Below are 13,620 nucleotides of genomic sequence, written 5' to 3' on the forward strand. Positions count from 1 at the left end.
GAAGATACAATTTACGAATTGCAGTTAACACTGGCTCCCTCTCTTGGGGGGAAGCCCGCCGGGTCCTCGTGAGGGGGCATCTTCTCACAGTCCAGCCTGTATCCCTGCGATACAATTTCTATTGCCCAGGGATCTAACAGGGAGTGAACCCACTTGTGGCTGAACTTACGAAGACGTGTCCCCACCGGGCCTAGCTCCGCCTGTGGAGCCCCAGCGACATGCGGTGGATTTTTGTAGAGGCCGGGGAGGACTTCTGTTCCTGGGGACTAGCTGTGTTGTACAGCTTCTTTCCTCTGCCCCCGGCTCTGACAAGAAAGGACGCACCTCAGACTTTCTTGTTTCTTTATTCGAAAAGCTGCATTTAATAATGTCGTGCTTTCCTAGGGTGTGCAGCAATATAAGGCAAAATATCAGAATTACCAGCTATAGCTGTGGAGACCAGGCCCGAGAACCTTTCTCCACACAATCCTCAGCCTTCCATATGCCTCTTAAGTCGGCATCATCTGTCCAATGTATATTCTACAGGACACGTCAAGCAGAAATCGACATAGCTTTTGTCTCTAGGACCCAGTATACTCATGTCCCTTTGGGCATGCTTTATAATTATATATCTATCATATTTATATGCATACTAGGGTCTCAATCTCTGCTGATAAGGAACCTGTCCACGCTGCTACAGTGCTATAAACCCATGCCGATACAATCGCCGGTCTGGGTAGTATACTAGAATGTGCACACTATCTGCAGGATCCCTGAGAATAGCTAGTGCAAACAGGACACCCAAGGGGAAGATTCTCAACACATCCTGGCCCTAGTGGGGAAAGGATACAGCCTGAGAATTCTCTTGTGGGAAGCTGCCGTCTCTTGTCTGGAGATTCCCGCTCTTTTTCCTCATGAGAGGAGGGAAATTTACCTCAGCATTCTTCCCCTTAACATGTGTACTCTTGTGTCAGGGACAGATGAGTCATCAGTGATATGCAAATCATCTTTTATTCCAATAATTATATATTGAATATCTTTTAGCCCTCTTGGCTGTAACTTTGCATTATCGTAGTCGACAGTGGAGTTAAACTCCGTGTCGATACTTTGTTATTTTGGATAGTGAGCATAGAGAGACTCTGAAGGACTCTGTGACATAGGGACAGACCAGGGTAGATTTCCTTTCTGTTCCCTAACCTTTTGTGCAATAATTTTACCTCAGCACTTACACATATCCAAACAGGTGTCGGCGTTGTTGACGGAGACACCCTCCCACACACTTATCCGCTCTATCACCCCCTTAGAGGAGCCTTTTACCTCAGACATGTCGACACAAGCGTACCGACACACCACACACACAGGGGATGCTCTATTTGAAGACAGTTCCCCCACCAGGCCCTTTGGAGAGACAGAGAGAGAGTATGCCAGCACACACCACAGCGCTATATAATACAGGGATGTACACTATACTGAGTGATTTTTCGCCTATAGCAGCTTATATACACAGTTTTGCGCCTAAATTTATGTGCCCCTCCTCTCTTTTTTACCCTTTGTGTACCAGGATACTGCAGGGGAGAGCCTGGGGAGCTTCCTTCAAGCTGAGCTGTGAAGAGAAAATGGCGCCGGTGTGCTGAGAAAGAAGGCCCGGCCCCCTCAGCGGCGGGCTTCTGTCCTTTTATGTACTTTAATGGCGGGGGTTAATGCACATATACAGTTTATCAGACTGTATTATGTGCTTTTCGCCAAGTAAGGTAATCTAATTGCTGCCCAGGGCGCCCCCCCCCCCCAGCGCCCTGCACCCATCAGTGACCGGAGTGTGTGGTGTGCTAAGGGAGCAATGGCGCACAGCTGCAGTGCTGTGCGCTACCTTAATGAAGACCGGAGTCTTCAGCCGCCGATTTTCAACTTCTCTTCGTTCTTCTGGCTCTGCAAGGGGGACGGCGGCGCGGCTCCGGGACCGGACGACCGAGGACTGGGCCTGTGTCCGATCCCTCTGGAGCTAATGGTGTCCAGTAGCCTTAGAAGCCCAAGCTAGCTGCAAGCAGGTAGGTTCGCTTCTCTCCCCTCAGTCCCACGTAGCAGTGAGTCTGTTGCCAGCAGATCTCACTGAAAATAAAAAACCTAACAAATACTTTCTTTTCTAGGAAGCTCAGGAGAGCCCCTAGGGTGCATCCAGCTCTGGCCGGGCACAGATACTAACTGAGGTCTGGAGGAGGGGCATAGAGGGAGGAGCCAGTGCACACCAGATATAGTACCTAATCTTTCTTTTAAGAGTGCCCAGTCTCCTGCGGAGCCCGTCTATACCCCATGGTCCTTACGGAGTACCCAGCATCCACTAGGACGTCAGAGAAACGGGGTTTTGACACAAGGTCATACTCCTACAAACGTCATACCGAAAGGTGTGCACACAAAAATGGGGCGTGGCTTTGTGACAACTAGGCCACCCCCCCCATTTTTGCGCATGCGCCAAAGGCGCCCGCATGATAGTGGCTCTTATCCCTTGACTATGGATCTTTTCTGGCTCTTTGCCTCTGACTGGTTGGCCACCCCTGTTCTACAGTCTTAGCCTCTACCACCTCTGATGGGAGGCTATTCCACTTGTCCACTACCCTTTCTGTGAAGTAATTTTTCCTTAAATTGCCCCTGAACCTGCCTCCCTCCAGTTTCAGTGTATGTCCTCGAGTTCTAATACTCCTCTTCCTTTGAAGAATGTTTCCCTCCTGAACTTTGTTAAAATCCTTGGTATATTTGAAAGTTTCTATCATGTCCCCCCTTAATAGAAACTTTCAAAAAGTAGGATATCATCAGTGGGTATCATCAGCTGAAGATGTAACAGTCAAACTATGAAAACCAAAGTTTTCAGAGGTTAATAAATGGCACAAGGTTCAATGCCAACATAGACTGCATAGGGACTGCAGCGTGCTCCATAACTGAGTGCAGGATATATCTGTAATCTCTCCTGCTTAAGAGGCTTAGGGGCCTATTTATCAATTAGTTTCAGCTACTGCCAAACTCATTGTGTATGATAACTGGTGCTCCAGCTAATCAGCTCCCAGCTGTCATTTTTCAAATACATGACAGGAGAAGGACAGGGATAGGCTGCAGGGGGAGGTGGGGGGTGTTAGGTATAGGCACTAAGAATGAGGTGTTAGGGTTAGGCTGCGGGGAAAGGGGGGTGGGGAGGGTTAGACTACCTGCATACCAGGAGTCGTGATCCTGCACATCAGGATGCCACTGTCGGCATTCTGTCTGCCGGCATCCCAAGCGTCGGGATCTCGTTACCATCCCTAACCCACTATGTGTGTGTAGACACTGGCCAGTAATGATCAGAGTGACAGGCGGTAGCTATGCAACATATGTATTATTATGATGGCAAGCAGGATCAATGTATCAAACCTTGGAGAGAGAGATTAGCACCAATCACCTTGTCATGTTAAAGGCTTTGTTTGAAAAATGTCAGAAGCTGATTGGTTGGTACTTTATCTCTCTCTAAGCTTAGACACATCTCTCCCACACAATAAGTAGAGTGTTTGCGATGACAACAACATGACCCATGCTGTACACAATACAAACCAACACTAGGTATATAGATGCCCTGTAGAGGGCGGGCTCGTTTGGCTGAAGAATAAAACCACAATGACAACAAAGTTGTATGTGCTTCCCACACTTTGTAACAAAACGAATAAACAAGCCATAACTACTCTCACAGCCAGTATGATGGTAGCGCAAGGTCAGAGCAGCAGATTGGTGATTGGTGGCAAGTACTGCCATATGGTGAAGTTACATAATTAGCACAGGGAGTTCTGGGAGTTGTAGTATAAACAGTAGGGATAGACATCGGAAGCCCCCATCAAATGATGGCTGGTCTTCAGCCATCAAATCTTTCTATGTGATGGTAACTGACCATTGCATCAAAATAAATTGAAAAAATAATATGATTTGTGCATGCGCAAAAAAACCCTCCTGTTTGCGCATGTGCAAACTCTTCTGATGCATGGCTGGATGGGGATGGGACTGGGGGCGGGACCATCGGAACAACATCAAATGTTTACCATTCGATGGTGGTAAACATCAGAATGCCGCCACCGAATGGTAAAAATACTGCCATCACATAAAAAAACATCAATGGTTGCAAACCATCGCAATGCGATATCCATCCCTTAGGATCAGTAATGACACCAGCACCTCACCAATCCCTGAATGCAACCTGGGTTTCTCACATAGCCATGCATGCTTCTAGATCTTTCTAGTAGGTTCAACGAAATAATAAGGTAGCAGCAAATAAATAGAATATATATACACTGCTCAAAAAAATAAAGGGAACACTTAAACAACACAATGTAACTCCAAGTCAATCACACTTCTGTGAAATCAAACTGTCCACTTAGGAAGCAACACTGATTGACAATCAATTTTACATGCTGTTGTGCAAATGGAATAGACAACAGGTGGAAATTATAGGCAATTAGCAAGACACCCCCAATAAAGGAGTTGTTCTGCAGGTGGTGACCACAGACCACTTCTCAGCTCCTATGCTTTCTGGCTGATGTTTTGGTCACTTTTGAAAGCTGGCGGTGCTTTCACTCTAGTGGTAGCATGAGACGAAGTCTACAACCCACACAAGTGGCTCAGGTAGTGCAGCTCATCCAGGATGGCACATCAATGCGAGCTGTGGCAAGAAAGTTTGCTGTGTCTGTCAGCGTAGTGTCCAGAGCATGGAGGCGCTACCAGGAAACAGGCCAGTACATCAGGAGACGTGGAGGAGGCTGTAGGAGGGCAACAACCCAGCAGCAGGACCGCTATCTCCGCCTTTGTGCAAGGAGGAACAGGAGGAGCACTGCCAGAGCCCTGCAAAATGACCTCCAGCAAGCCACAAATGTGCATATGTCTACTCAAACGATCAGAAACAGACTCCATGAGGGTGGTATGAGGGCCCGATGTCCACAGGTGGGGGTTGTGCTAACAGCCCAACACCGTGCAGGACGTTTGGCATTTGCCAGAGTACACCAAGATTGGCAAATTCGCCACTGGCGCCCTGTGCTCTTCACAGATGAAAGCAGGTTCTCACTGAGCACATGTGACAGACGTGACAGAGTCTGGAGACGCCAAGGAGACCGTTCTGCTGCCTGCAACATCCTCCAGCATGACCGGTTTGGCAGTGGGTCAGTAATGGTGTGGGGTGGAATTTCTTTGGGGGGCCGCACAGCCCTCCATGTGCTCGCCAGAGGTAGCCTGACTGCCATTAGCTACCGAGATGAGATCCTCAGACCCCTTGTGAGACCATATGCTGGTGCGGTTGGCCCTGGGTTCCTCCTAATGCAAGACAATGCTAGACCTCATGTGGCTGGAGTGTGTCAGCAGTTCTTGCAAGACGAAGGCATTGATGCTATGGACTGGCCCGCCCGTTCCCCAGACCTGAATCCAATTGAGCACATCTGGGACATCATGTCTCGCTCCATCCACCAATGCCACGTTGCACCACAGACTGTCCAGGAGTTGACAGATGCTTTAGTCCAGGTCTGTGAGGAGATCCCTCAGGAGACCATCCACCACCTCATCAGGAGCATGCCCAGGCATTGTAGGGAGGTCATACAGGCACGTGGAGGCCACACACACTACTGAGCCTCATTTTGACTTGTTTTAAGGACATTACATCAAACTTGGATCAGCCTGTAGTGTGTTTTTCCACTTTAATTTTGAGGGTGACTTCAAATCCAGACCTCCATGGGTTAATAAATTTGATTTCCATTGATAATTTTTGTGTGATTTTGTTGTCAGCACATTCAACTATGTAAAGAACAAAGTATTTAATAAGAATATTTCATTAATTCAGATCTAGGATGTGTTATTTTAGTGTACCCTTTATTTTTTTGAGCAGTGTGTGTGTGTGTGTGTATGTATATATATATATATATACACACACACACATATACACACACATATGCAGGGGCTAATTTACGTAGGTTCCGGTATGAATGGTCGACAGTCATTAGGTCGACATTGACATGGTCGACACATGAAAATGGTCGACATGAGTTTTTTTACTTTTTTTGGTGTCGTTTTTTGCGTAAAGTGACTGGGAACCCCAATTAGTGCACCGCGTTCGCTCGCCATGCTTCGGGCATGGTGCCTTCGCTTCGCTCGGCACAGATTACCGTTCCAATCGTAGTCCACGTGGATCGTAAAGTATGGAAAAGTTCCCCAAAAGAAAAAAAGTTAAACTCATGTCGACCTTTTCATGTGTCGACCATTTTCATGTGTCGACCATGTGTCCAAGTCAATGTCGACCAATAGTGGTCGACCTAATGACTGTCGACCATGTGAACGGATACCATTTACGTAAATGTCTTGTCTTGTGCTCATCCCAGAGCAGTCAGACTGCGTGCTGCCCATAGGACAAGGGTTGGTTCTATATCGGAGGGGCTGAAGGGACCTTGTGACGTTTTGAGGGGAGGAGCTACATCACCAGGGGGAGGAGCTACGGGCGAACAGGGTACCCGAAAAGTACCCTCGCGGGCTCGCTTCGCTCGCCACGCTTCGGGCACGGTGGCTCGCTCCGCTTCGCTCACCACCTAATTACTAAAGGTAATAGTTGGTGGCGTGGATAGTAGAGGAACTATCCCGCTGGCCTAGCTCCTCCCCCTTGCGTCGTAACTCCTCCCCCTTACGGAAAAGGTCCCTTAGCCCACTTGATTCTAGCATCTACCATAGGACAAGTGTCTATGAGGATGATTCAGACCTGATCGCTGGGCTGCTAAATTTGTTGTGCTGCGTTCAGATAGTCGCCGCCCAAGGGGAGTGTATATTCGCAGCAAAAGTGTTCGTGGACCCCCAAGAGGGAGAAAAGATGTCGGTATGGTGGTTGCGAGAGCCTGGCCGCCGGCAACCTGAAGACCACCCCACTGATATACTAGCATCTACCACTGAGATATATGCTGCTCCGTTTCTCAAAGGACTTCACTTTATTTAGGCACTTCCGCTTCCGGTGTCATACACAGTGCTAGCGACAGGGTAGCGGCTACATCATCTTCAGAGAAAGTGAAATACCATCTCACAGGGGGAAGAGCAGTTCCACTATCTATGTCAACATGTATTTCCTTTAGTAACCTGGTGGCGAGCCCGATGCGTGGGGAGGATACACTTTGAGTCCCATGCTCTGAACCTTGTTCTTATCCCCCTCTTGCTGCGGGTCAGATGGTATTTCCCACACTTCTCTGAAGAGGATCTAGACGGCGACGCTGCTACCATAGCAATAGCAGCGGTCAGTCACCCTGCGCTGCCTGTCACTGTGTCTGTGTGCACAGTTACTGCGACATGGCGGTAGCGTGCCTGGTGCAGAAGAACAGGAGAGCGACCCTGGAGCGGGTGGAGAAATTCATCTCCGAGCTGTACTTCACTGACTGCAATCTGCGGGGAAAGTGAGCCGTGCTGTATTCCTTCCGTACCACTCACACTGTATCTTCCGGGTGGCCGCTGCCTGTCTTCACCCAGTGTGGTCCTGTTACTCCTAGCCTGTCCTCATTCCGGCACCCGCTGCCTGTCCTTACTATAGTCCTGCTACCCATAGCTCCTTGTGCCTCTTTCCCCCTCAGCCTCCATATGATCTGTATGATGATTCTTGCTGCATATATGACCTTGTTAGCACACAATCTGAACTATACTTGTTTTTGTGTATGGATTTGAGTCTATTTAATATTTCATTGGAACATTATTGTATGCTTAAAGATTTGCAGACATTCAGAGATGGTGAATTACTTTAAAATATAATACTGGTAATAATTACCAATACGTGCATAGATAGCCTTTATTAATAGGAGTGCAATATGTAGCTAATGCACGGCAATATACCGTTCTTTCACCCATGCAAATCCCTTTATCAAGCTGTTAACTAGAATTTGTTTCCATGGATTATAATCCTACCTGCCATGAAATGTGCATTTAACTATGCTCACGTATTATAACACTAATTTATGGTTCAATGAGTAGAAGGGATAAAACATAAAGATACAACCCCTCCCCACCCCACCCCCCAAAAAAAGGTTTTATGTCTTTGTTGAAGGATTAATTTAGTCCTAACTTTTTGTTGACATTGGCAATGTGTCATTTTATTCAATATTTACCTGTACGCACAAAATTATTTTCAGACTGTACAGCAATTGTTTAATTTGTGTTTTTGGGCCAGCATGCAGCCCTGTTATCCTTCCTTCCTTGTAACTTTCTGACACTTAAGAATTTGATTGAAATGCAGCCCTGTACTTTGAAACTGTTCTTTTTTATTGTTAATAATCTTCCTTCACACAGAATTGACATGTGTGTTTGTAATAGGTTATTTGGAGCAACATGTCCTCTAGATTCTCTCTCCTGCTTTCTAACAGAGGAGCGTATCCCCTATGATAGTGCAGTGACAAGAGTGTTTCATACAGCACAGGTTGGACAAACCTTTGGCCCTACGTAAGTACCATAAACACAAACTCATTTGCTTTGATTAGATAATGTATTAAGAAAAAAGAATCAAGTATTATATAATGTTATCCAACTTCTAAATCTAATGGAAAACACTTTACTACAGAGGTTCCCAAACGTGGTCCTCAAGGCACCCCAACAGTCCAGGATTTAGGTATAGCCATGGCTCAGCACAGATGGTTAAATCAAATTGACTGAGCTGCTAATTAAGTCACCTGTGGCCAAGCATGGATACATTTAAAACCTGGACCGTTGGGGTGCCCTGAGGATTGCATTTGGGAACCTCTGTTTTACTACCAGTTAGCCTTGTACAGGTGTGTTGCATCTTTATTTTTTTTAAGGTGATTTTTTCTTTTTCTTTTTTAAATAAATACGGTATGCGCACAGGATCCCGACAGTCAGAAACCTGACGGATCTTGGCCTTGGGGATTAGCTTTAGGATGCAGGAGTGGGGGAGGTTAGGTTGCGGGAGGTGGAGACTAATACCCCTTTTCCACTAGCTCTAAAAACACGGGTAAATGCGCAGGGGCATGCGTTTACCCGTGTTTTTTCCTAGTGGAAACGCCCCCTCCCCCCCCTGCAAATTCCCGGATCTAGTGATCCGGGTAGCTTGCCGGGTTGAACACTTGTTCAACTCGGTAAGCTGTGTGGTGTAAACGGAAGCCGTGTCGAGGTGACACGGCTCCCGTTCACAGTGTATGGAAGGGTGGCGCTGGAAGATCATGTGATCTCCCAGCGCCGTGTCAGCAGCAGCGTCACCAACCCGGCAATATGCTGGGTTGGTGGAGCTAGTGTAGCACGGGTCACAGCCGTGTCAGGCTCCTGGCTGCGACCCGTGCTACAAGTGGAAAAGGGGTATAAGGTTAGGCTGCCAGAGGGGTGGGTTAGGGGTAGAAGGGGGGGGGGGGTGGGGTAAGGTAAAAATTCTTAGGGATTCCAACTGATGGGACTTAGGATGTGTGTGTGTGTATATATATATATATATATATATATATATATATATAATATTCACAGGGCGGGGTGCATGTAGCCCATGACCACATCGCTCTAATAAATACAAAGAACCCAGCACACACCAAAGTAAACTCACTTATCCTCAACAATTCAATAAATAAATGATGGGGGTTTAGTTGGTGGATTGGCCAATGCACAGAAGCCTGCATACCGATTTTCAAGGTACCCCACCTTCATGCAGGTCCTACACTATCACAGAGTCTTAAAACCTGACTACTTCACTGCTGTTACACACATCATCTGTCTGCTAGATTTAATGTGTACCTGCCACACCTTTATGGCTTTTAAAGGTACACTAGTCACCTTTTGCACTGGCTCAAAGATGATTATTATCCTGAACCTGTCTCAGCTGTTCCTTAGCAATCATCTTTGAGCCAGTGCAAAAGGTGACTAGTGTACCTTTAAAAGCGCCATTTTCTCTTCACAGTTCCGCTGGAAGAACGCTCCCCAGGCTCTACCCTGCAGGTCCAGACTTCTAGGGTAAAAAAGAGAGGGGGGGGCACATAAATTTAGGCGCAAAATTGTGTATAATAGCAGCTATTGGGAAAAATCACTCAGTATAGTGTGATATATAGCGCTGTGGTGTGTGCTGGCATACTCTCTCTCTGTCTCCCCTAAGGACTTAGTGGGGTCCTGTCCTCAGTCAGAGCATTCCCTGTGTGTGTGCGGTGTGTCGGTATGGCTGTGTCGTCATGTTTGATGAGGAAGCTTATGTGGAGGCGGAGCAGGTGCCGATAAGTGTGATGTCACCCCCTGCGGGGCCGACACCAGAGTGGGTGGATATGTGGAAGGTATTACACGACAGTGTCAACTCCTTGCATAAAAGGTTCGATGACATAACTGCTGTGGGACAGCCGGCTTCTCAGCCAGTGCCTGCCCAGGCATCTCAAAGGCCATCAGGGGCTCAAAAACGCCCGCTACCTCAGATGGCAGACACAGATGTCGACACGGAGTCTGACTCCAGTGTCGACGAGGACGAGACTAATATACATTACACTAGGGCCACCCGTTGCATGATTACGGCAATGAAAAATGTGTTGCACATTTCTGACATTAACCCGGGTACCACTAAAAAGGGTATTATGTTTGGGGAGAAAAAGCAACCAGTGGTTTTTCCCCCATCAGATGAGTTGAATGACGTGTGTGAAGAAGCGTGGGCTTCCCCCGATAAGAAACTAGTGATTTCTAAAAAGTTACTGATGGCGTACCCTTTCCCGCCAGAGGACAGGTTACGTTGGGAGACATCCCCTAGGGTGGATAAAGCGCTCACACGCTTCTCAAAAAAGGTGGCACTGCCGTCTCAGGATACGGCCGCCTTAAAGGAGCCTGCGGATAGAAAGCAGGAGGCTATCCTGAAGTCTGTATATACTGTAACACTGTAGGGGTGCAAGGTGCCTTTTCCTGGGGAATATGGCAGCACGCAGCAGCTGAGGGACAACACAAGTCCAGTTTCTGGTACAACTGACCCCGGCCAGTTTTATTGAAACAGAAAATAAAACAAACCCCAAAATAAAAATACCTTGCCTGTCCGGCACTAACTAAACATAAGATGTTCCTAACTGTCACTAAACAAAACACAGAGTTCTTCAGTACATACTGTATAGCTTACTTGCATCAGAAAGCGTGTCTCTCACACACAGATCCTGCAGCCTTCCCAGGCAGTCTGCCCATACTAATCAGGTTAGAAGCACTATATCACTCTTACACAGCTGAAACCCTGATTAGCCCTCTGTGAGGCCAAAGACCCGAACTGGGCCCAATGTCTAGAACTCGCCTTATCTCTCTCTCAGAGCCTTTACCCAGCTTTTACAGCAAACTGAAAAGGTTCAGACAAAACAAAAAGCATTTTTCCTAGAAGTTAACATTTTCTAAAACATGTAAGACAAGAACCTGGGACAAATATACCTGCCCTCAAACACTATCCCAGTGTTCTTGTCACATATCCCCCTCCCCTGTTTCGACCTAGGGGCCGGAACACTTGTAGCCCCCAAACAGAAGATGCGAGACAATGCATCTGCGTTGGCCAATTGTGTTCCCGGTCTATGTTCGACAGTAAACTTAAAGTCCTGCAACGCTAGAAACCATCTAGTTACACGAGCATTCTTGCCTCTATTTACATACATCCATTTTAAAGGGGCATGGTCTGTCACTAGTCTGAATTGTCTACCCAAGAGGTAATATCTCAAGGTATCTAGTGCCCACTTAATGGCCAAAGCCTCCTTTTCCACAATGGCATACCTTTTTTCATGCTCATTGAGTTTCCTACTCAAATGATAGGGTGTTCGTCCCCATCTCTGGTTTGGGACAGCACAGCACCTATCCCTACCTCTGAGGCATCTGTCTGTACCACAAATTCTTTTGAAAAATCTGGTGTTATCAACACCGGTTGTGAACACAGCCACTTTTAACGCTTGGAACGCCTTTTCTGCATCAGGGTTCCATTTCACCACATTTGACTGCTTCCCTTTGGTAAGGTCTGACAACGGCACCGCTGTGGTCGCAAAATTAGGAATAAACCGTCTATAGTACCCAGTAATTCCCAAAAAAACCCTTACCTGTTTTTTATTCACTGGACGAGGCCAGTTTTGAATAGCATCAACTTTATTCAATTGGGGCCTAATCAGACCTCTGCCTATGGTGAAGCCCAAGTATTTGACCTCCTCCATTGCGAGGCAGCACTTCTTTGGGTTAGCAGTTAACCCTGCCTCTCTGAGTCCAGTACTGCTTGTACTTTAACCAAATGTGACCCCCAGTCTGTACTGTGAATTACCACATCATCCAAATAGGCAGCTGCATATTTTCTATGGGGCCTCAAAATTTTATCCATCGCCCGTTGAAAGGTTGCTGGAGCCCCATGCAACCCAAAGGGTAACATCTTATACTGGTACAGCCCCTCCGGAACCGAAAAGGCTGTTTTTTCTTTGGCGCTATCAGATAAAGGTATTTGCCAGTAACCTTTGGTCAGGTCCAATGTGGTGAGAAGCCTGGCTGTTCCCAGCCTTTCTACAAGCTCATCCACACGGGGCATGGGGTATGCGTCAAACTTGGACACCTCATTTAACTTACGAAAGTCATTACAGAAGCGTATGCTACCGTCGGGCTTCGGGATGAGCACTATGGGACTGGACCACTCACTGTTAGACTCCTCTATGACTCCAAGTTCTAACATGGTTTTAACTTCCTTAGAAATAGCTTCTCGCTGAGCTTCAGGAATCCTATATGGCTTTAAATGAACCCTGACCCCTGGTTCTGTGACAATGTCATGTTTTATTATGGTCGTTCGGCCAGGCAGCTCTGAAAATACCTCCCTATTTTGGATGAGAAATTCTTTAACCTGATTGTTCTGATCAGCTGATAATGTCTCTGACACCTTCACTGCGGGAAGCAACCGGGGTGAAGACACCGAAGGGCAAGGCTCCGCTGACAGAGACAACCTATCTTTCCAGGGTTTGATTAAGTTAACATGGTAGATCTGTTCGGGTTTTCTCTTTCCCGGCTGGTATACTTTGTAATTAACCTCATTCACTTTTTCCCTAATCTCAAATGGACCCTGCCATTTAGCTAGGAATTTGCTTTCCACAGTGGGTACCAAAACAAGAACTCTATCTCCAGGAGCAAATTCCCGTATCTTGGCACTCCGGTTATAGACCCTCTGTTGAGCACTTTGGGCCTGTTCCATGTGCTCTCTGACAACAGGTACCACGGCTGCAATCCTATCCTGCATTTGTGTTACATGCTCAATAACGCTTCTATAAGGAGTGGGCTGTCCTTCCCACGTCTCTTTGGCAACATCCAACAGCCCTCTGGGGTGTCTACCATACAACAAATCAAATGGAGAAAACCCCGTAGAGGACTGAGGAACTTCTCTGATGGCCATTAACAAGTAGGGCAACAAACAATCCCAGTTTTTCCCATCTCTCTCAACAACCTTTTTTAACATACTTTTTAATGTTTTATTAAACCTTTCCACCAACCCGTCAGTTTGGGGATGGTAGATGGACGTCCTGAGGTGAGTGACCTTAAATAACTTGCACAATTCTTTCATGATCCTTGACATAAATGGAGTACCTTGGTCAGTCAAAATTTCTTTTGGTATTCCCACTCTACTAAATACCTGCACCAGCTCCCTAGCTATCGCCTTGGTTGTGATAGTGCGTAAAGGGA

The 13,620-nt window shown here is 46.9% G+C and overlaps 1 protein-coding gene across 1 annotated transcript in view; it reads left to right on the forward strand.

Annotated features, from left to right (window-relative positions):
• The first annotated feature begins 6,957 nt into the window (after positions 1 to 6,957).
• MAN2C1 (mannosidase alpha class 2C member 1) overlaps positions 6,958 to 13,620 on the forward strand; it is a 136,469-nt gene continuing 129,806 nt past the window's right edge. Inside the window, exons 1-2 of the mRNA XM_063926304.1 lie at positions 6,958 to 7,397; positions 8,305 to 8,430. Coding sequence (XP_063782374.1) covers positions 7,294 to 7,397; positions 8,305 to 8,430 — 230 coding nt within the window. The 5' untranslated portion in view covers positions 6,958 to 7,293. The remainder of the gene's footprint in view (positions 7,398 to 8,304; positions 8,431 to 13,620) is intronic.

This window comes from Pseudophryne corroboree, chromosome 6 (assembly GCF_028390025.1).
Source record: "Pseudophryne corroboree isolate aPseCor3 chromosome 6, aPseCor3.hap2, whole genome shotgun sequence".
NCBI lineage: Eukaryota > Metazoa > Chordata > Amphibia > Anura > Myobatrachidae > Pseudophryne > Pseudophryne corroboree.